The sequence below is a fragment of the Geotrypetes seraphini genome, chromosome 8, assembly GCF_902459505.1.
Source record: "Geotrypetes seraphini chromosome 8, aGeoSer1.1, whole genome shotgun sequence".
Lineage (NCBI taxonomy): Eukaryota > Metazoa > Chordata > Amphibia > Gymnophiona > Dermophiidae > Geotrypetes > Geotrypetes seraphini.
This window is the reverse complement of record NC_047091.1, coordinates 152,327,202-152,351,511: the sequence shown is the minus strand read 5'-3', so window position 1 is coordinate 152,351,511 and position 24,310 is coordinate 152,327,202. Positions and strand designations below refer to the sequence as shown.

The 24,310-nt window shown below is 45.6% G+C and overlaps 1 protein-coding gene across 2 annotated transcripts in view; it reads left to right on the top strand.

The window, feature by feature from the left end:
• DNAH10 (dynein axonemal heavy chain 10) overlaps positions 1–24,310 on the top strand; it is a 543,078-nt gene that overhangs the window by 210,746 nt on the left and 308,022 nt on the right. For both annotated transcript variants that reach the window (XM_033954155.1, XM_033954154.1), the window contains exons 29-32: positions 31–264; positions 9,679–9,902; positions 13,170–13,439; positions 13,535–13,718. In XM_033954155.1, the coding sequence (XP_033810046.1) occupies positions 31–264; positions 9,679–9,902; positions 13,170–13,439; positions 13,535–13,718 (912 nt within the window). The remainder of the gene's footprint in view (positions 1–30; positions 265–9,678; positions 9,903–13,169; positions 13,440–13,534; positions 13,719–24,310) is intronic.

Here is a 24,310-nt window from a genome sequence, read left to right as displayed (position 1 = left end):
ACACTTTGTAATTTCTTCTCTTATTCCTAGATTATGTCAGAAACTGTAAAAGACCCTTTGATAAAAAAATGTTGTGAAGCTCCGAATCGGCTCACAGATCTACAGAGTCTAAGTGAAGGTTTAGAGAAATGCCAAAAAAGTTTGAATGATTATCTGGACTCCAAGCGAAATGCTTTCCCCCGGTTTTTCTTTATTTCGGATGATGAATTGCTTAGCATCCTTGGAAGCAGTGATCCTACATGTGTTCAAGAACATATGATCAAGGTACTGCAGCAGGAGTTAAGTTGAAAACAATGAATGTCTGAGCAGACATAACTTCAATGTACCTGTGAATGAGAAATGGTAGCAGTAAATGACAAATATGATCAGTATTGTGCTGCAAAAATATATTCCTGTCTTGCCTTGTCTGAGAAGAGGACTAAACTGGGAAGTTCAAATAGTTATGAAGGATGTAGAATACTTTGTCTTTCTTTTTAAGGGCTCCTTATACTATGCTGCGGTGGTAAGCACTAGTACATTCTTACTACTCAAACCATGTGCTAAAAACTGTTAAAAGAATTTTCTGGGAGAGAATGTGTCTGGGTATGGAGAGTGGGCGTTTCTGTGCTAATCAGGTGGAGGGGCATAATAAAAAAAACAAAACGTCTAAGTCCCCTTTTGGCCTAAGGCCTTAAACGTTGAAAGTAGAAGCAGGGAAAATGTCCATTATCAAAAAAAAATGTCCAAATTGAGGGTTTTTAAAAAAATTATGGCCTGCCTCTACATTCAGCTGTTTAAAAGCCCAGACTACCACTCCGTCTAGACTTACACCATATAATCAACCTAAAAAAAGCTTAGGTCCCAAACGCCCAAAACAAGGGCTTTTAGGCGAGGGAGGAGCCAGACCTTCGCCTAAAAGCTGGATTCTGTAACCGGTGTCTGTCAAAAACAACACCGGTTACAGAATCCACGCCCCCAACAACAATCGGGGCAGGAGGGAGCCCAAAGCCTCCTGCCCCAGAGACCCGCGAACCCCGCCTCCTGCCGACAACATCGGGCCAGGAGAGAGCCCAAGCCCTCCTGGCCCTACCAATTACAATCGGGGCAAGAGGAAGCCCAAGCCTTCTTGCCCCGGTGATCCCGAAACTCCCCCCACCACCGATTACGATCGGGCAGGAGGGAGCCCAAGCCCTCTTGCCTGGCGGCACCCCCACCCACCGATTACGATCGGGCAGGAAGGAGCCCAAGCCCTCCTGCCTGGCGGCAAACCCCCCCCCCCAGCCGATTATGATCGGGCAGGAGGGAGCTCAAGCTCTCCTGTCCGGCGGCACCCCCATCCGCCAATTATGATTGGGCAAGAGGGAGCCCAAGCCCTCCTGTCCAGCGGCACCCCCCCAACGCCGATTACGATCAGGCAAGAGGGAGCCCAAGCCCTCCTGCCCGGCGAACACCCTACCCTCCACCCCCACTAAGATATGGGCAGGAGGGATCCCAGGCCTTTCTGCCCTCGACACACCCTCTCCCACGATTGCCCCCGAACCCCTGATCAGCCCCCTCGCCGACCCATGAGACCCCTTGCCGACCCCTTGACCCTCCCACCCCCAATCCCCCTCCCCGTACCTTTAAACGATGTCCGGACAGACGGGTGCCAAGCCCATCCGTCCGGCAGGCCAGCCATCTCATGAATGGCTGGCCTTATGGCCTGATTGGCCCAGGCAACTCAAACCCCGCCCACCGGTGGGGCCTGAGGCGCCTGGGCCAACCTGTTTGGAAGAAGGTTTATCGTTCTCGCAGTTGGCGTGGTACAAATGGGAGGGAGAGATGGAAGGATCAGTGGGGGTGGGGGGGGTGCGCAGCAGTGGGTGGATGGGAGGGAAGGACAGAAAGATGTTTCAAGGGGAAGATGGGAGGGAGGGATAGAAAAATGCTGCAATGGAAAGTTGGAGGAAGGGAGGGATGGAAGCTGTGCAAAGGTTCTGCTGCACGGGTGAATGGGAGGGAGGGAAGGATAGATAGATACCACAGAGAGAAGGCACAAGGGGACGGGTGAGAGGGGAGGAAAGAAGCTGCACATATGGGTGAGAGAAAGGAAAGAGGAAGAATTGGGATGGAGAAGAGTCAGGGAAAAATGATCATTGTACATGAAAAAAATAAGACCTACCCTGAAAATAAGACCTAGTGCATTTTTTGGGCCAAAAATTGATATAAGACAGGGTCTTATTTTCAGGGAAACACGATAGTAGTACAAGTGGGCTGTGGAGTCCCATCTACAATCAGTCTGTTCTCAGTCTCTAGCAGGGAGGTGGTAAGCCTGTGAAGTCTTTCCTCTTGTTAGTTAGGGCCTATTAGATCTGTTTCTTGTCCCTTTTCTTTCTGGACAGAGCTTGGGGGGGGGGGCCCTTTCGGAGGTTTCTTCTGACTTTGGGGGCATCACACTTGGGCGGCTGAGTCCCTCCCCCCCATTTCCCCCACCTCCCCAATTTTTTCTTAGAGGTGCCTCAGCTGTACGCCATGCTGTTTGCCGGGCCTAAACTAAATAATAGCTGAGGGCAGAGAATAGGCATGTTCTGTGTTAATCGATTAGTGCAGCTACATTGTTGCATGGTTAGTGCATGAGCCCTTATTTAAATGTACAGCGCTGCATACACTTTTCAGCATTCTAGAAATGATAAATAAGAACTGCCATCTCCAGATCAGACCCTAGGTCCATCAAGTCCGGCGATCCGCTCACGCATAGGCCCAGCCAGGTGTAACCTGTCGAAAGAAAAAAAAAAAATCTTACACACCCGTATCCTTCTATGCATCTTTCGAGATGTGCATCTAACTTGCCCTTAAAACCAAGAACGGTGGGTTCCGCAGTAACTTCCACCGGGAGAGCATTCCAGGTGTCCACCACACGCTGCGCGAAGCAGAACTTCCTGGCATTTGTTCTGGGCTTGTCTCCCCTCAGCTTCAGTCCGTGATCTCTTGTCCTGGTCACATTTGACATTGTAAATAACTTTTTATCATGCTCTATCTTGTCGATTCCTTTTATTATCGTAAAAGTCTCAATCAGATCCCCTCACAGTCTCCTCTTCTCAAGGGAGAATAGTCCCAGTTTCTTAAGTCGTTCTTTGTAGTTCAAATTTTACATACCTTTAACTAGCTTCGTTGCTTGCCTCTGCACCCTCTCCAGCAGTTTTATATCCTTCTTTAGGTAGGGAGACCAGTGTTGGAGACAGTACTCCCAGTGTGGTCTGACCATTGCTCTATAAAGCGGCATTATCCCAGGACAAGCAGGCAGCATATTCTCGATATGTGGGTGATGTCATCCACGGAGCCCCGACGTGGACAGCTTTTCAAGCAAACTTGATTGAAGATTCAAGTTTGCTATGCTGCACCACGCTTGTGCATGCCTTCCCGCTCCACTAGAGGGCGCATCCCTACCTTGTGGTCCTCAGTTCTAAAGTTTCCGCGGAGCCAGAAGCCCTGCTCTTGTGTCTCTCCGTGTGAAGTGCCTTCTAGCACCGCGGCTTTGTTATTTTCTTCGGAGTCGCTGTGCGGTCGTTTGTTTTGTTTTGTTCCTGCTCTCAAAAAAAAAAAACTAAACAATTTTATTTTTTGTTCGTTCGGCATCCGGGGGCTCCTGGGTTGCCGTGGCCGCGTGGCCTCGTTGGGCCGCGGCCTTATCTTTCATGTCCCGGCCTTTGTCCTGTTTCAAGAAGTGCACCAGGTTTGATCGGCTGCTGTCGATCACCGATCCTCAACGGTGGTGCATTTTGTGCTTGAGGGCTGATCACCCTACGGATTCGTGCCCCTGGTGCGCGACTTTTCAATTCCGGGCTCTCCGCCGCCGTTGCGTTCGCATGGCGGACCTGTTTGCGGTTGAGCAGGCCTCGATCCCGGCCTTGACCTCGGCCTCGTCCCCACCTCGGCTGTCCTCGACGTCCAAGCCCTCGGCCTCGACCTCGAAGACTTCAGCTCCGGGTAAGTCCCCGCTTCCCTCCTCAGGTTCGACGCCAGCGAAGAAGCCATCCTCGGGGACTCCGTCTTTACATGGGGGGGGGTGCACCGCCCTTGGCCTCCTCTATGTCCTCTAAACCTTCTGTGTGTGCTTCCACCCCGCGGGAATACTCGGTGTCAAGGTCGCCCTCGTAGAATGCACTGCGTCCTCGGAGCTGCCGTCCATGATGGCGGTGCAGGTGTTCCAGGACATGCTCCGGGCTTTGAACTCCTCGGAGCTTTCTTCGGGCCGGATCAGCCTGAGCGGGGGGTTGGGGCCCCTCGGGGCAAGGTGCGCCGCTCCCGGCGGCTCTCTTCTTCAGACACCTCGCTCCGCACTTCACGTCGTTCCTCGCCCTCAGGCCACCCGAGGTCTAAGCACCGGTCGAAGCGTCCTTCGATCTCGCCTCGGCGCTTGTCGAAGTGTGCCCGGGACTCTCCCCCGAAGTGTGCCCGGGACGTTCCCCGGCTGCCCCTGCTATCGGGGCTCTTCGGGTTTCTGAGCTGTCTCTCTCTAACCCTCAGTTGGTCTTATCGCCTCCTCGGCTGGGGGCCCGGGCCCCCTTGCTTTCGAAGGGTTCCCCAGGTGAGTCTAGGGTCATGTCTCCGAGGCATCAGAGAGCTTCGGTGCCGCCAACCCCTCGGTCTTCCCCGCGGGGGTCCTCGGGGCACCGTCGGTCCTCGACCCCGGCACGTTCTTTTGGCGCTGCATCTTGGGGCTCGGAGCAGGAGGTTGGGCGTGAACCTCGCTACTCTCGCGAGGCGTCGCCCTCCTTTTTGGCTGCCCAAGGGTCTCGTTCGGCCACCCCTCCGGACGAACGTGCCGAGGCTCGCCCTTCTTCATTCTCGAGGTTCGTTCAGATTATAGGTCGAGCGCTCAATTTGGTCCTCCAATCTGACTCCAAGTACTCGAAGGAGTTTTTGGAAGAAATGGACTTGCCTTCTCCACCCCGGGAGTCCCTTTGGCTTCCCTTGAACCCGGTGCTCCGTCAGGCTTTTCTTAGAAACTTGAAGACCTTGTATGCGGTGACTGCCGTCCCGTCTAAAATGGAGTCCAAGTACCGGACGGTGTCGTGTCTGGGGTTTGAGCGAGCTCAATTGTCTCACCAGTCGCTTCTGGTGGAGTCCTCGCTTAAAAAATCTCATCCCTCCTGGGTTTCTGCTGCGGTCCCGCCGGGATGCGAAGGCAGGACGATGGATAAGTTTGGGAGGCAGCTGTACCAGAAGTCAATGATGGCCAATCGAGTCTTGAATTATGCGTTTACTTTTACCTCATATCTCAAGTTCTTGGTCAAATCCCTGCCTGCTTTCTAGGGTGCTTTGCTGGTTTCTTGTCGGGCAGAGTTTGGGCAGCTGGTTGAGTCCCTCTCTCAACTTCGTCTATACCTCTTTCATGCGGTTTTTGACGCTTTTGAGCTCACCTCACGGGTATCCGCCTTCGCTGTCGCCATGCGCCGGCTGGCGTGGCTCAGGATCGTGGATATGGATCCTAACCTCCAGGATCACCTCGCCAACCTCCTCTGTGTGGGCTCGGAGCTCTTTGAGGACTCCATTGAGGCGGCCACGAAGCGCCTCTCTGAGCATGAGAGGTCCTTCGCTTCCCTGGTGCGACCCAAGGTGAAGCCGGCCCCTCCCAAGACCTATCGGGCTCCGCCCAGGAGATATCCGCAGAAGTCGACTCCGGCCTTTTCGAGGCCGCCTCCTCGACGTCCGCATCAGCATCCCCGGGCGCAGCCGAAGCCTCAGACGCCTGCGGCATCTAAGCCCGTGCCATCCTTTTGACGGTCTGGGCGGATGGGGGCGGGCCCCCTCTGCGCTACCGCCGGCCCCTCTTCCCATCGGGGGCTGCCTGCGTGCCTTTTACCCAAGCTGGAAATGCATCACCTCGGATGCTTGGGTCCTCAACGTCATGGCGAACGGCTACTCCCTGAACTTCCGGGAGTTGCCTCCCAACAGTCCGCCAGGCGCGTGTCCTTCCAACCGGGCACAGTTGGGTCTGCTATTGTCGGAGGCCCAGGCTCTTTTGCGCCTTCGGGCCATGGAAATTGTTCCCCCTTGCCAGCGGGGCCGGGGGGTTGTATTCCAGATACTTTTTGGTTCCCAAAAAGTCCGGGGACCTTCGTCCAATCCTGGATCTTCGATGTCTCAACCGGTATCTGGTTCGGGAGAAGTTCAGGATGCTCTCCCTTCCGATTCTGTATCCTGCTCGACGAAGGGGACTGGTTGTGCTCCCTCGATCTGAAGGAGGCTTACACCCATGTCCCGGTGCATCCCGCCTCTCGCCGGTTCCTGCGCTTTCAGGTGGGGGGAGTTGCACCTTCAGTACCGGGTCCTCCCCTTTGGGCTGGCTTCGTCCCCCCGAGTCTTCACGAAGTGTCTCGTGGTTGTCGCGGCGGCCCTGAGGTCCCGGGGCCTTCAGGTCTTTCCTTACCTCGACGACTGTTTGATCAAGGCGCCGTCGAGGGAGAGGGTTATTGCAGCGACCCGACAGACTATTACCTATCTTCAGTGACTGGGGTTCGAGGTGAACTTTCCCAAGTCCCAGCTGTGCCCCTCGCAGTCTCTGCAATTCATCGTAGCCGTGCTGGACATGGTTCAGCTTCGGTCATTCCTGCCTCCGACTCGGCGGGAGGCTCTTGTCCGACAGTGCGAGCAGTTTTCCCTGCGGTCCTGGGTCTCGGCCAAGCAGATGATGGTCCTCTTGGGTCACATGGCCTCCACCATCCATGTCACGCCGTTTGCCCGGTTGCACCTTTGGGTTCCTCAGTGGACCTTGTCGTCCCAGTGGCGACAGGATTGGGACCCGGCTTCCCATCTCATTGCGGTGACTCCTTCTTTGCGGCGCTCGCTCCGTTGGTGGACCGACTCGTCCAATCTTTCCAGGGGTTTGCTCTTTCTCGCTCCTCCGCATCGCAAGGTTCTGACCACGGACTCTTCGGAGTATGCGTGGGGGACTCACCTCGACGGTCTTTGGACCCAGGGCCCTTGGTCGGCGGCAGATCGCTGCTGTCACATCAATCTGCTGGAGCTTCGGGCCATTTACTTGGCAGTAGTGGCTTTTTGTCATCTGCTTCGGGACCAGGTGATCCTCGTCCATACAGACAATCAGGTGACGATATATTATGTCAACAAACAGGGAGGCACGGGGTCCCTGTCTTTTTGCAGGGAGCCCCTTCGCCTTTGGGATTGGGCGTTTCGCCACAACATCTTCCTTCGTGCGGTTTACATTCAGGGAGAACGCAACTGTTTGGCGGACAAACTGAGTTGCCTCCTGCGGCCGCACGAATGGTCTCTTCATTCTCGGACATTACGTCGGGTGTTCGAGCGCTGGGGGACTCCTCAGATAGATCTGTTTGCTTCCCCCCTCAATCACAAGTTGCCTCTCTTCTGTTCCCGGATATACTCTCCGGATCGTCTCGAGGCGGATTCCTTCCTCTTGCCTTGGGAGGGGAAGTGCCTCTATGCGTTCCCGCCTTTTCCTCTAATTTTGAGAACGCTGGTTCATCTCAAGTCGACTCATGCTGATCTAATCCTGATCGCTCCTTGGTGGCCTCGGCAGCCCTGGTTTTCCCTGCTTCTTCAGCTCAGCGTCAGGGAGCCTCTTCTTCTGCCTGTTTTTCCTTCTCTGCTGTCTCAGAGTCCGGGTTCACTGTTGCATCCCAATCTGCAATCTCTGCATCTGACGGCTTGGTTCCATTCCACCTGATTCCTTCCCAGTCGATGCAGGATGTTTTGGAGGCCTCTCGTAAGGCTTCTACACGGCAATGTTATTCCCAGAAGGGACTAGATTCACTTCTTGGTGTGCTTCGCATCGTCTCGAACCTTTGTCTGCTTCTTTGTCTTCGGTTTTGGAGTATTTGCTTCATTTGTCTCGTTCTGGCCTTAAGACAACTTCTGTTCGGGTCCATCTTAGTGCGATTGCTGCCTTTCATCAGCAGCTTGATGGGAAACCCATTTCTGTCCATTCTTTGGTTTCTCGCTTTATGAGAGGGCTTTTAAATGTCCATCCTCCTCCTGTGGTTTGGGATCTCAATGTGGTTCTTGCTCAACTAATGAAACCTCCCTTTGAGCCTCTGGATAAATCTCACCTGAAATTCCTTACTTGGAAGGTGATCTTTTTGCTTGCGCTCACCTCTGCTCGTAGGATTAGTGAGCTACAGGCTTTGGTGGCGGATCCGCCTTTTACTGTATTCCATCATGACAAGGTGGTTCTCCGCACTCATCCCAAATTCTTGCCTAAGGTGGTGTCTGATTTCCATCTCAATCAGTCCATTGTGCTTCCTTTCTTTTTTCCCAAGCCCCATTCTCATCCTGGAGAGTTGGCGCTGCATACTCTTGACTGCAAGAGGGCGTTGGCTTTCTATCTTCAACGCACTCAGTCTCATTGGAAGGTTGCTCAATTGTTTCTATCTTTTGATCCTAATCGTCTGGGACATCCTTTTTCCAAGCGCACCTTGTCCAATTGGTAGGCGGCTTGTATTTCCTTCTGCTACGCTCAGGCTGGTCTTGCGCTGCGTGGGCGGGTCACGGGACATAAGGTCCGAGCAATGGCGGCTTCTGTCGCTTTCCTCAGGTCCACGCCTATCGAGGAAATCTGCAAGGCTGCCACTTGGTCTTTGGTTCATACCTTCATCTCACACCTCACTACTGCTAAATTTTGGAGCCTAAAAAGTGGGTGACAACAGGTACATTTAGGGTAGGGAATTAGTCATTTTGAAATGTTGGGTCATATGAATATACTGTAGGTGAATTTTCAACTGAAAATTTACAGCTTCTTTTACAAAGCCGCGCTAGCAGCTGCTGCATGGCAACAGCCCCGAAGTCCTTTAAATCTCTATGGGCTTTGGGGGCCATATGCACAGCGCAGCCACTAGCGCGGCTTTGTAAAACATAAGAACATAAATAGTGCCTCTGCTGGGTCAGACCAGAGGTCCATCATGCCCAGCAGTCCGCTCACGCAGCGGCCCATCAGGTCCAGGACCTGTATAGTAATCCTCTAACTATACCCTTCTATCCCTTTTTCCTTCAGGAAATTATTTAATCCTTTCTTGAACCCCAATACCGTACTCTGTTCTATCGCACCCTCTGGAAGCGCATTCCAGATGTCCACCACCCTTTGGGTGAAGAAGAACTTCTTAGCATTGGTTCTGAATTTGTCCCCTCTTAATTTTTCCGAATGCCCTCTCGTTCTTGTAGTTCTCTCTATGCCCTTCATGATCTTGTAAATCTCTATCATATCCTCTCTAAGCCTCCACTTCTCCAGGGAAAAGAGCCCCAGTTTCTCCAGTCTTTCAGCATATGAAAGGTTTTCCATACCTTTTATCAAATGTGCCACTATCTTCTGAACCTTCTCGAGTATCGCCATATCCTTCTTAAGGTACGGCGACCAATATTGGACGCAGTACTCCAGATGCACCATCACCCGATACAAAGGCAGGATAACTTCTTTCGTTCTGGTTGTAATACCTTTCTTGATCATACCTAGCATTCTAAGTTTGATTGAAAATGACAATTTAGGAGCTCAGATTTTTTTTTAATTTTGAGCCTTAAGAATAAGGTTAGTTACTGGATATAACTATTATAGAGTAATGCTGTACGGAATGTATGGCCGTATTAGGGATCCTATGCAGCTTATTATGATGAATGTGTTTAACACAACAAAAACTGGTAAAAATATTCCTGATGTTTGTCTGAACCAAGTTCTATTTTATGTCTCAGATGTATGATAACATAGCAGCCCTAAGGTTTGAAGAGAGTGACAGTGGTGAAATTGTGGCAACAGGGATGATTTCTGCAGAACAAGAGGAGATGATATTCCGTCACTCGATAAGTGCTGAAGGACGTGTTGAAGACTGGATGACATCAGTTCTAAATGAGATGAGAAGAACAAACAGGCTTATTACCAAGGAAGCCATTTTCAGATACTGTGACGACAAAAGCAGGTAAAACATTGCATATAAACAATGATCAGTGTATAACATAACTAAAAATTCTAGCGCACATCAGATTGGAGCTAGTGGGTAGTCATCCTCGAACCGTGAGTTTCTTTGTAGAAAGCATCAATCATTTTCTTCGGCTCCACCTCCCTCCTCAATGGGCTGTGCTGTAGCCTATCAGTTTTCTCTTTTGCAAGCGAGTTAAGATATTTTTCTGATCTTCTCTGACTTTTCTTTTTTGTTTTTGGGGGGGTTTGTTCCCGGATCTCGAGGCTTTTCGGTGCTGCAGAGGTTCCTAGTGCTCCTGGGACAGCTCTGGCTGCAGAAAAGACACAGGACAGAGGCTGCGAATTACAGACCGGTGAGTCTCACATCGATAGTGAGTAAACTCATGGAAACACTCATCAAATGCAAATTAGACATGATACTAGACGAGGAGGAACTACGCGATCCCCACCAACATGGATTCACCAAGGGTAGGTCCTGTCAATTAAATCTCATCAGTTTCTTTGACTGGGTAACAAGGAAACTAGATTTGGGAGAGTCCCTGGACGTCGTGTACTTGGACTTCAGCAAAGGTTTTGATAGCGTCCCCCACCGCAGGCTATTGAGCAAGATGAAATCGATGGGATTAGGGGAAACACTTACAGCATGGGTCCACGATTGGCTGAGTGGTAGACTTCAGAGGGTGGTGGTCAATGGTACCATCTCTAAAACGTCAGAGGTGACCAGTGGGGTGCCGCAGGGCTCGGTCTTGGGCCCGATCCTTTTCAACATATTCGTAAGAGACATGACTCAGGGGCTTCAAGGTAAAATAGCATTATTTGCCGATGATGCCAAACTATGTAACATTGTGATTAACGGCAATCTGTCCGACAGCATGACGCAAGACCTGCTTTTATTGGAACATTGGTCCTCGACCTGGCAGCTTAGCTTTAACGCTAACAAATGCAAGGTCATGCACCTTGGCAACAATAATCCGTGCAGAACGTACACATTGAATGGTGAAACCTTAGCAAGGACTGCAGCAGAACGGGATTTGGGGGATGATCATCAGTGAAGACATGAAAACGGCCAATCAAGTGGAGAAGGCTTCATCCAGGGCTAGGCAAATGCTGGGTTGTATCCGGAGAAGCTTTGTTAGTCGGAAGCCCGACGTCCTAATGCCTTTGTACAGAACCATGGTGAGGCCTCATCTGGAATACTGCGTACAATTCTGGAGGCCACATTACCATAAAGATGTGCTGAGAGTCGAGCCGGTACAGCGAATGGCCACCAGGATGATCTCGGGGCTCAAAGATCTATCATATGAAGACAGGCTGAACGAATTGCGGCTATACTCTCTCGAAGAATGTAGAGAGAGAGGAGACATGATTGAGAAGTTTAAGTATGTCACTGGTCGTATCAAGGTAGAAGATGATATTTTCCTTCTTAGAGGACCCTCGGCCACAAGAGGACACCCGCTGAAAATAAAGGGCGGGAAGTTTCATTGCGACACCAGGAAATACTTCTTCACCGAAAGAGTGGTTGACAGCTGGAATAAGCTCCCAGTACAGGTAATCGAGGCCAGCAGCGTGCCAGATTTTAAGAACAGATGGGATGCTCATGTCGGATCTCTACGAGGGAAAAGGTCATCAGAGAGCGATTAACTAGGGGGGTGGGTCAATGGAGTGGGCAGACTCGATGGGCCTCGGCCTTTTCTGCTGTCACTTTCTATGTTTCTATGACCCTCAGTGTAGAGATCTGTAGCTAGCAGGCTTCTCATTTCAGAGTACCTGCTTAGCCAGCCTGCATTAAGAGTCGTGAATGCTTGGGGACCATTCCTTTAGGAGAGAGGCTCACTCCAGATTTTATCTGGAACTTGAGTGCAGCTGTGGGGTCCTCAGGGCCAGAGCCACTGAGACAAAAATTGTGGCATCAGATTTTAGAGCTCTTAGTGAAATGAAATAGTGTGACTGGAATTGAGGTGTTTTGGGATTGAGTTGTGCATCCAGCCTATCCAAGAGTGTAGTGATAGTAGGTTGGCCATTTGAGGCAGGCAGAAATTCAGACATCTGTTGGTGAGTACTTCTATGAGATAGATTTATAGCATTCCTGGGTGTCTGAGGAGGTTCCATAGATCTTCTTGGAGGAGTAGATTGCTTGGCCTCCTCTCAAATGCATGAGATGAAAATCTTCTCTAGAGGAACTCTTGCTTTTATCAAGAAGATAGATAAGTCTTTCTCTTGGGAGAGTGTGCTCGTGAACTCCGCCACTCTATGCACACAGTTCTTCTGCAAATGCGTGCTCATTAAAGAGCTGATAAGAAGCTATGCTCACCTTCCACATAGAAAGCCATTTTTCTCTGTTCCCTGAGAAGGCCATTTCTGCATCTCCAGAGGTGGGGGAAGGTTGTGTGTCACTGCTATTGAGGCACAGCATGTTGAGCATTTTATAATGTCAGTCAGCCATTGGTGTGCTGATTGTGGAGCCTTTCCCAGAAATCAGAAGAATATGGCAGCTTTGGGCCTTAGAAACACTTTCTGATCCCTTCTTTGTAGAGTGATATTGATTCTTTTTTCTTTTTTTACTTTTCTTCCTATTCTTTGAGTTGCTTGCTAGAAGGTTCTTGGCTGCATCTCTTTGTATAGTGATGATGTCATTAGAATTTTCATTTTCTCTGCCTCTCTTCTGGTAAGGGGACATAAATATATATATATATGCTGTAGATTAACCTAATGCCTGTAAATTTCTGTGAATAAATTTCCTGGGGTAATTTTCAAAGCAGAAATATATGCATACTTTTTGTTTTGAAACACAGGAAAACAAAACAATGAGGCCCAAATTTCCACAGGATAAAATAGCAGAGCAAAAACAAACAAAACTGCAGAAATCACAATGTTCTGGACCTCTGTTTTATTTCTTCCAATAAACTTTTAAAACAGTCTTCAAAACTTTAAAACTTTATCCACATTTGTGCTTGGTAGATCTGACATGGGCCACGTTTCGGAAAAAACACCTTCCTTGGGGGTCCAAATTTAGAGTAAAGATGTATGCAATTGTGGAAAAAATACTTGGCCAACCAAGTGTATGAGGAACTCTGGAAGGCGAAACACTGTAGTGCATAAATGTACTATTCACACAAGAAAAAATATGCATGTATTGCTTCTTGATATGTTCAGTTCTAAAATTACCCCCATAAGAAATTAAATTATGGGCTGATGCACAAATACTGCCCTAATATATGTTATAGTTGTCTACTTTTCCTATTAAATCAATGCTTCTCCTTCACAGGGTTGACTGGATGTTGCTGTACCAAGGAATGGTAGTGCTCGCTGCTAACCAGGTCTGGTGGACATGGGAAGTTGAAGATGTTTTTCGTAAAGTAAAGAAAGGAGAAAAGCAAGCCTTAAAAAATTATGCAAAGAGGATGCATGAACAAATTGATGAACTAGTAACCCGTATCACAAAGCCACTAAGCAATAATGATCGAAAAAAATACAATTCGGTTCTCATCATTGATGTACATGCACGGGATATAGTTGATATTTTTGTAAGAGACAGGTAATGTGATAACCTTTTATTTTTTTTTATAGTTATGTTCTTTCATTCCACACTTCAAATTTTTGGCTGACCATTGATATGGTTTTCTCAACCAGTATTATGGATGCTCGGGAATTTGAATGGGAAAGCCAGCTACGGTTTTACTGGGACCGAGAGCCTGATGAACTGAATGTACGGCAGTGTACTGGGACTTTTGGCTATGGGTATGAATACATGGGTCTGAATGGTCGTCTAGTCATTACCCCACTCACAGACCGAATATATCTAACTCTCACACAGGTAAATAACTAGAAATGCCATACTACTTGTAGCTTCAATTGCTGGACAACTGTTCTACAAAGATTTGTTTTCTTACATTCCTTTATATTTCAAGGTAATATGAATTTTATTGATTTAAAACAAGTATTCAATGATGATTTTTCAGAGATGAGTTCTGTGTTTATTAGATTTCTAGAGATCTGCACATCACAGAATCATATCTTTCTTTTTTTTTTGGAAGCAATATCTATTGTTTATATTCATGTGTTTGTGAATATCTGAGATCTATAAAGGCTGGTCTATCTTTGGCTGTTATCCTTAGTCGTCCAACTGATGAAAATCGGCATAGTACGAGCTGCCAGCCTTTGCCCCTGATATTCAGTGCAAGTGACCCCGGCATTGAATATTTGGGATTGCCACACCATGGGAAGCAGTTGTCTGCCTCCAATGGTTCAATATCATGCTCATTGTGTTATGTTAGCAATTTACATAAGAACATAAGAACATAAGCAGTGCCTCCGCCGGGTCAGACCATAGGTCCATCCTGCCCAGCAGTCCGCTCCCGCGGCGGCCCAAACAGTTCACGACCTTTCTAAATCACCAGAAGGGGCCCCCATGCCTCCTTGGTTTCCTAATTGAGTCCTATCTTCCTATCAAAGTCCTAGCCCTCCGGTCTTGCCTGCACGACCAGGTTGGGTTTCTGCATATATTTTCTAGTTAGCTTTCTCAGTATCCCACGATCCCCTTATCCCTCAGGAATCCATCCAGTCTCTGTTTGAATCCCTGTACCGTACTCTGCTTGATCACTTCCTCCGGTAGCGCATTCCAAGTGTCCACGACCCTCTGGGTGAAAAAAAACTTCCTTGCATTCGTTTTGAACCTATCTCCCTTCAGTTTCTCCGAATGCCCCCTCGTACCTGTTGTCCCCTTCAGCCTGAAGAATCTGTCCCTATCCACCCTCTCTATGCCCCTCATGATTTTGAAGGTCTCTATCATATCACCCCTGAGCCGCCTTTTTTCCAGAGAGAAGAGCCGCAGCCTATCCAACCTCTCAGCATATGGGTAGTGTTCCAGCCCTCTTACCAGTTTTGTTGCTCTCCTTTGGACTCTCTCAAGTACCTCCATGTCTTTCTTGAGGTACGGCGACCAATATTGAACGCAGTATTCCAGATGCGGACGCACCATCGCTCGATACAGTGGCATGATGACTTCCCGCGTCCTTGTAGTTATGCCCCTCTTTATGATGCCCAGCATCCTGTTGGCTTTTTTTGAGGCCGCTGCGCACTGTGCAGATGGCTTCAGTGATGCATCCACCAGCACACCCAAGTCTCTCTCAAGATTGCTTTCTCCCAACAATGCCCCCCCCAATTTGTAGTTGAACAACGGGTTCTTTTTCCCTATATGCATAACCTTGCATTTTTCCACATTAAAGCGCATTTGCCATTTGTTTGCCCAGTCTTCCAGCTTGTCTAAGTCCCTTTGCAGGTCCTCACACTCCTCCCTGGAGCTAACTTTGCCGCACAGTTTGGTATCGTCTGCAAATTTTATAACCTCGCACTTTGCCTCCTTTTCCAGGTCATTGATAAATATGTTGAAGAGTAACGGCCCCAGCACCGATCCTTGTGGCACACCGCTCGTGACTCCCCGCCAGTCAGAATATTGGCCCTGCCTTTCCACACAATGCAGGTTTAAAGCGGGTCACATTAATTTTTAATAAATGCAGAGGGGCATAATCGAAAGGGACGTCTAAGTCCGTTTACGTCCATCTCGCAAGTCGTTCAAAGTAAAAAAACAGCTTAAGACACATTTTCGAAAGATATGTCCAACTTTTTTTTCATTTCGAAAATCGTCTAATTATATGTCCTGCCGATCTGATTGTCCAAACCACTAAATCGTCTATCTTTATACCACATTTTCGTCCAACTTTCCGTCCAAGTCCAAAACACCTAGAACAAGCCCTGTTGGACATGGGAGGGGTCTGTAAAGTGATGGACTGCACACCCAGATATGCCACCTAAATAGTGGGGCACCTTACAGGGCACTGCTGTGAACTTCACAAAAAGGGTGCCATGTCTTCTCCTCCCTACAACTCCCTTATAGGTTACGGTGAGCCCCCCAAACTACCTCCAGAATCCCCTAGACCCACTTATCTACCACCCCAATAGCCCTTATGGCTGAAGGAGCCACTTATATGCCAGTACAAAAGGGTTTTGAGAGTATATAGGGGAGTGCACATGTTTAAGTATCAATGCAGTGATTACAGGGGCTTATGGGCACGGGTCCTCCTCTCCATGAGTCGCTAACCCACCCCCAAGACAACTTAAGCTGCCTCTGGGCTGGATGACTAGGCTTTTCTATGCCAGGCGGTCAGGTGATGATGGTCTGGAGGCTGAATTTTAAAAGTGTGTTTAATATTTTTATGGAGTTGGAGGGGGTCCGTTATCACTGGGGTAGTGTGTGGGGGTCTGTTTATGTGTTTGCAGTGCTTTTCTGGTGACTTTAGGTGGGTTTTTGTGACTTAGACCATGGGTCTAAGTCACAACATCCAAGTTCCATCTAGGCTCTGTTGTAAAACTTTTGGTTATACATGCTGTACGACTAAGTCTAAGCCGGCCCACGTCACGCCCAACTCCCGCCCTCGACACGCCTCCCAAAACGCCCCGTTTAGCTTTGGTCATTCAGCGGCACTATGAAGGCCTAGGTCGTTTAGAAATACGTCCAAAATACGTTTTTATTATCGGCACTTGGACGTTTTTTTGAAATGTTCGTCCAAGTGCCAACTTAGACCGGCTTTTGGACGTTTTTCTCTTTCAATTATGAGCTCCACAGTGTTTTAAATCCAATCATATCTTAAGCATAAGTTGAAAAGTATTAAATTTCATTCAACAATTTACATAACATCAAGACAGTGTCAAATCTCAACTCCTGATATGAATTCATAAAAAGCCAAGTTTTCACTTTTTAATGAAAAGCTGCTTAAGAAATAGTTGAATATCTGAAAGTAGTGACTTCCACACCTCCACTACACGATAGTAATAAGATTTTTGATGAACTTGTTTGCTTTTTACACCCTTAACTGATGGAAAAGCCAGCAGCAATCAATCTTAATTACAGTTTCCAATGCAATAGGTGACATTCTAGGCAACAGGGTTATTTCTCCATACTTGAAAGGACTGAGTCTAGAATGTCTCACCTATCTACTGGAAAAAAGCTTACCAGGGTAAGTACATAATCTCTTTTTCTAGATCATCCTCTTAATATTTTAAGCAAACCAGGAAAACTCTTAGGTACTTCACCATACAAGGTTTTAAAAGACATATAACATAACTTAAATTGAACATTCAGTTCCACAGAGAGTCAATGTAACTCTACAAACAGTGGTATAACATTACTGAATCTTGACATGATATATCGATCTCATGGCTGTATTTTGTATCAAGAGAAGTTTCCTCATAAGTTTTCGGAATAAAGGGAATTACAATAGTCCAATAAAGATAAAACTGATTGGACAAACACTCTAAAATGATGCTGAAAAAAGTAGGAACAGTATTTGAATAGTTTTCACAGTAAGGATGATTTTATGTATTATTGAATAGGGAGGGAGGGGTGGGGGATTATTATTCAATTAGAATGATATAAATTTTAGATTTCTTACATAATATTTAAGAACATAAGAACATAAGCAGTGCCTCCGCCGGGTCAGACCATAGGTCCATCCTGCCCAGCAGTCCGCTCCCGCGGCGGCCCAAACAGGTCACGACCTGTCTGAATCACCAGAAGGGGCTCCCTTGCCACCTTGGTTTCTCATTGAAGTCCTATCTTCCCATCGAAGTCCTAACCCTCCGGTCTTGCACATGCAAGACCTGATTGGGTTTCTATACTTATTACCTGGTTAGCTTTCTATACTTGTGTTACATCCCAGCACCTCTCTCAGTATCCCACTATCCCTTTATCCCTCAGAAATCCATCCAATCCCTGTTTGAATCCCTGTACCGTACTCTGCCTGATCACTTCCTCCGGTAGCGCATTCCAAGTGTCCACGACCCTTTGTGTGAAAAAAAACTTCCTTGCATTTGTTTTGAACCTATCTCCCTTCAGTTTCTCCGAATGCTCCCTCATACCTGTTGTCCCCTTCAGCCTGAAGAATCTGTCCCTATCCACCCTCTCTATGCCCCTCATGATCTTGAAGGTCTTTATCATATCTCCCCTGAGCCTCCTTTTTTCCAGAGAGAGGAGCCCCAGCCTATCCAACCTCTCGGCGTATGGGCAGTGTTCCAGCCCTCTTACCAGTTTCGTTGCTCTCCTTTGGACTCTCTCAAGTACTGCCACGTCCTTCTTGAGGTACGGCGACCAATATTGAACGCAGTATTCCAGATGTGGACGCACCATCGCTCGATACAATGGCATGATGACTTCCCGCGTCCTGGTTGTTATGCCCCTCTTTATGATGCCCAGCATCCTGTTGGCTTTTTTCGAGGCTGCTGCGCACTGTGCAGATGGCTTCAGTGATGCATCCACCAGTACACCCAAGTCTCTCTCAAGACTGCTGTCTCCCAACAATGCCCCCCCCAATTTGTAGATGAACAACGGGTTCTTTTTCCCTATATGCATGACCTTGCATTTTTCCACGTTAAAGTGCATTTGCCATTTGTTTGCCCAGTCTTCCAGTTTGTCCAGGTCCCTTTGTAGGTCCTCACACTCCTCCCTGGACCTAACTCTGCCGCACAGTTTGGTATCGTCTGCAAATTTTATAACCTCGCACTTTGCCTCTTTTTCCAGGTCATTGATAAATATGTTGAAGAGTAACGGCCCCAGCACCGATCCCTGTGGCACACCGCTCGTGACTCCCCGCCAGTCAGAATATTGTCCCTTTACTCCGACCCTCTGCAGTCTACCCGACAACCAGTGCTCGATCCATCTGTGCACATCCCCTCCCACCCCGTGGTTCCACAGCTTCCTAAGCAGCCTTTCATGTGGCACCTTGTCGAAAGCCTTTTGAAAATCGAGGTAAATGAAACATAGAAACATAGAAACATAGAAGATGACGGCAGAAAAGGGCTACAGCCCATCAAGTCTGCCCACTCTGCTTACCCACCCCCTGTCTATGCCCTAATGACCCAATTTCCTTATCTTGACCCTCGTAGGGATCCCACATGGGTATAGGTTCACCATAGGTTTCCCATTGTCCACCCGACTGCTTATTCCCTCGAAGAAGTACAGAAGGTTCGTTAAGCATGACCTTCCCTTACAGAATCCATGCTGGCTTGTTCTCAGTAGGCCATTTCTCTCGATGTGCTCGCAAATGCCGTCTTTGATCATAGCTTCCACCATCTTCCCTATAATTGAAGTCAGGTTCACCGGCCTGTAGTTCCCGGGGTCACCCCTCGATCCCTTCTTGAAGATAGGTGTGACATTCGCCAATTTCCAGTCCTCTGGTACCTCTCCAGTTTTCAAGGATAGGTTGCAAACATGCTGGATTGTGCCCGCTATTTCTTGTCTTAGTTCCTTTAGAACCCTTGGGTGGATCCCGTCTGGGCCCGGCAATTTGCCGCATTTTAACCTGTCTATCTGTTTGAGGACATCCTCCTTACTTACCTCTATGTGTTCCAATTTTTCAGCCTGTTCCCCACTCATGAGCTCCTCTGAGTCCGGTATATTAGATGTGTCTTCTCTCGTGAAAACCGACGAGAAGAACGTGTTCAACCTCTCAGCTACCTGTTTATCCTCCTTAATCACTCCCTTCCTATCCCCATCGTCCAACGGCCCCACCTCCTCTCTCGCTGGTCGCTTCCCCTTTATGTAACTGAAGAATGCTTTGAAGTTTTTCGCCTCCCTGGCCAGCCCCTCTTCGTATTTCCCTTTTGCTTTTCTAACCTCTCGGTGGCATTCCTTTTGGCATTTCCTGTGCGCCTGGTGATTTTCCTCCATTGGGTCCTTTTTCCATCTCCGGAAGGATTCTTTTTTGTCATTTATTGCCCTCTTTACTTCTGTTGAGATCCAAACCGGGTCCTTTGACCGCTTGTTCTTGCCGCCTTTCCTGAAACTGGGGACGTACATTCTTTGTGCTTCCTGCAGGGTGTCCCTGAATAGGGTCCAGGCGCTTCCTACAGTCTCCATCCTAAGGATGTTTCTGAGCTTCCTCCCCACCATTTCCCTCATAGCAACATAGTTCCCTTTCCTGAAGTTGAGCGCAGCTTAGAATTCTAAGCTGTAAGAATAAGAATTCTAAGAATAAGAATTCTAAGCTGTAATGATCATTTAAAGATTTCCATTCAGGGAACCCCACCTGAATAGCCTGCTTCAATTGCAACCACTTATAACTTTGCTTTTTATTCAGACCATATTTATGTTGCAATTGTGAAAATTCAAGCATCTTACCATTATCAATTACTTCCGTTAATGATCTTATACCTGCTTTAATCCAATCTTTCCAGACAACCTTAAACCCGCCTTTTTGTATCTTGGAGTTTACCCAAATAGTCTATTGTTTCGATTTTAAAATAGAATCAGTAGTTAATTTGTCTACAAACCTTAATGTTTTCCAAGTATCCACTAATACTCTATTGTCCTTACGTATTCTAGGCACTTTTATACCAAGCAAAAGATCAAGCCTAAGTGGAAAGATAAGTGATCTCTCCACCCTTAACCACTCTGGTAATTGTTCCAAAAGCTCTGGGAGGACCCAATACATACCTTGGCGCATGATATAGGCCTGATGATACCTATAAAAATTGGGAAAATTTACCCCACCCTCCTCAATTGGTCTTTGCAAAGACACTAAAGCCACTCTTGCAATTTTACCCAACCAAATAAATTTAACCAGAATACTATTTAATTTTTTATAGAAAGACCCCTGAAAACACACTGGTATCATTCCCAATTGATAGCAAACCACAGGCAAAATCATCATTTTAACAGTTTGTACTCTTCCCCACCAGGACAAATGTAAACGATTCCATTGCTCACACAACTCTGTAACTTTTTGTAATAAAAATTTTTCATTTATTCTCATTGTCTCTTCAAGTGTTTTATTCAGCCAAATACCTAAGTACTTTATTCCATCCTCTTTCCATATAAAAGGGAAAGAATCAAGTATACCTTTTGTACAATGCACATTTAAAGGTAAAATCTCTGATTTAGTCCAATTTATTTTGTATCCTGAGAATTTTTCAAATGTATCTATGACCTTCAGTAGACATGGGATTGTTGTTTCCGGATTCCTCAAATGAAGCAAGATGTCATCTGCATAAGCAGATACTTTATATTCCACTCCAGCACATGGAATACCCTGTATGTCCTTTGCCTGTCGAATAGCTAATAATAAGGGTTCAAGAACTATATCAAAGAGCAAAGGAGATAATGGACAACCTTGTCTAACTCCCCTCTGCAACTTAAAAGCATCCGAAAAATTATTATTTATATGTAAACGAGCAGTTGGGGAGCTGTACAATGCTTGTATCATTTGTATAAATCCGGATCCAATACCAAACCATTCCATAGCTTGATACATGAAACTCCATTCTACACGATCAAAAGCCTTCTCAGCATGTAGTGAAACCGAAAAAGCCGGATCATTAATTTGTTTTGTTAAATAATACATCTGAAATGCCAGTCTAGTATTATTAGAAGAGTGTCTTTGAGCAACAAATCCAGTTTGATTCATTCCTATTATATGCGGAAGAGCTTTAGCCATTCTTAATGCTAAAATCTTAGCTAATAATTTACCATCTACATTTATTAAAGATATAGGCCTGTAGTTTGAAACCAATGTTGGATCTTTATTTGGCTTTGGCAAAACAATAGTTAAAGATTCTGCCATAGTGCCTGATATACAACCTTTATTCAGTTGATCCTGATATAATTTTAATAAATACGGTAATAGGGAAATTTGAAATTCTTTATAAAACTCTACTGTAAATCCATCTCCACCTGGAGCGGTCCCTACTCTAAGGGATTTCAATGCCATTTGTAACTCTTTTAATGATATAGGTTTATCTAAACTTCTTTTTATATGATCAGGAACCTTAGGACCTTCAACTAAACTCAAAAAATCCATCCCATCTTTCTCTTTATTTAAATAAGACTCCGAAGAATACAATGACTTATAATATTTTAAAAATTGTTTTAATATATTTCCAATTTGAGAATGAGAATTTCCTAACTCATCTTTAATTATGCTTATTTTCTCCTTCCTTTTCTTTGCTTTTAAATAATTTGCCAATAATCTTCCAGCCTTATTTGCACTACCATAATACACCACCTGCTGAGCAAAAATATCTTTCCTTACTAACCCAGAGGAAATTTCATTATATTCACATTTTTTTTAACAATATTTGAAATGTCTCCTGTTCCCATTTATTAACCAATTTTAATTCCAAATTCTTAATTTCTTTTTCCAAATTCACATATTGTTTTCTTAACAGTTTCTTTTTATATGCAGAATATGATATAATTTGTCCTCTCATAGTTGCTTTGAAAGCATCCCATAAAATTCCAATCGAAATTTCCTCTAAATCATTAAGTCTAAAATATTCATTTATTTTATTTTGAAATTCTGTGCAAAATTTAGAATCAGCAAGCAATGTATTATCAAACTTCCATACAGGTTTGGAATTATCTGGATCTACTAAGTTAACTTCTATCCATATACCCCCATGATCAGATATTACTATTGGTTCTATGTCAGCTTTTATAACTTGCTGTACCATCTGATCTGAAACAAAAATGTAATCAATTCTTGAGAACGATTGATGAACATGTGAACAAAATGTAAATTCCCGATCATTAAAATGAAGAATACGCCATATATCTTTTAAATTACATACTTGTACCAAATTATCTAATCCCATTGATTTCATTATTCTACTAGGCTTTTTATCCATTATTGGATCTATAACAGCATTGAAATCCCCAGCCACCACTAAATTAGTAGTAGCCAGTGGTAAAACTAATTGTTGTAGAGATTTAAAGAATTCACTTTGATTCGAATTAGATGCATATATATTTAGTAACGCCATTGTATTACTGCCCATGCTCATGTCAACAAGTAACCACCTTCCTTGAGGATCTGCCTTAACCATATTAAATGTTGCTGGACATTTTTTATTAATCAATATTGCAACTCCTGCCTTCTTTTTTACCGCTGGTGCAAATAAACATTGTTTTATCCACTTATCTGTCAGCTTCATAGACTCTGTTCCAGACAAATGTGTCTCTTGCAAGAAACATATATCTATATTTTGTTGTTTAATATATTCCAATACCTTTTTCCTTTTTATAGGGTGATTAAGGCCATTTACATTCAAAGAAAAAATTTTTAAACCCATTTTACAAATAAAATATAAAATACATATATAATCCACTCAAACATAAAATATACATTTTTTCTTTTTCCTTAAACCAATATATGAGTCTCCCCCCTCCCCTCTTTCCCCATCCCCCCTATTCCCATCCCCCACCCTCCCCTCCCCTAACACAAATGCAAACTTCGAAACGCACATATTACTGAGCAAAAAATAAACTCCCCACAGGCAATAACATACTCATTTTTCTTTCTCTAATCTTTCAAACAACCAACACTAAATTCTCCTGCAGTCAATCCATTCTTCAATACCCTAAATACCCATATTTACTATAATTCTTTATTATATACTTCCCCCCTCATTCAAATTTCCAAACATTCTTCCATCCTATACCTCTAATATATTTATAAAAGGATATACCCAATATTTCGGAAACCATTTCTTACAATATATACCCCCCCCAGATTAATATTGCCTCAGGAAGAAATTGATAACAGTGATTTGATGAATGAACTTCAGAAAATTAAAGAAATAGTAAGTGATAACGCTAAAAATATAAAAGTGGTGAAGGAGGAAATAGAGAGTCTGACAAATAGAATGCAGGCAGTTGACTTCAAAATTTAGCAGTTAGAAAAGCATGCTGAGAAATCTGAGGCAGAGATGCTGGTGTGTAAAAAAGATCACAGAGAAATAGAGGCGTTGAAAAAGGATTTTGAAGACTTATCAAATCGTGAAAGAAGGAATAATTTGCGTCTGATTGGGATACCTGAGGGGATTGAGCAGAATGATCCTATTCAATTTGTGACTAATTTTATCCCAAAGATCTTGCCATTTAAAAGTTCTTTTCCTTTGGAGATAGAAAGAGCACATCGGATACCGATGAAAAGATCAAATAGTTAGAAGGGTCCCCGTCCAATAATCTTTAAGCTGCTAAGACATCAGCAGGTGGTAGAGATTATAAAGCTGGCTAAAACAAACAAGGATCTTAAATGCCAGGATTCTAAGATCTTTATAGTACCTGACTTTGCAAAAGCTACAGCCTACAAAAGAAAACAGCTTTTGGATTTAAGACCTAAACTGAGAGCAATGGGAGCAAGATATGGATTGATATACCCTGCTATTATGAGGGTAACTTATGAGAATAAAACTTATAATTTTGAAGAAGCAGGCAAATTACAGGAATTTCTAGATCAATACAATTTGCCTATGGTTTCATGAAAGTATTTAGAAAATGTAATAAATAATATACTTAGATTATTTTTGGTTTATATTTTTGAGTGAAAATTGAAAGATATTTTATAAAGAAGGAAA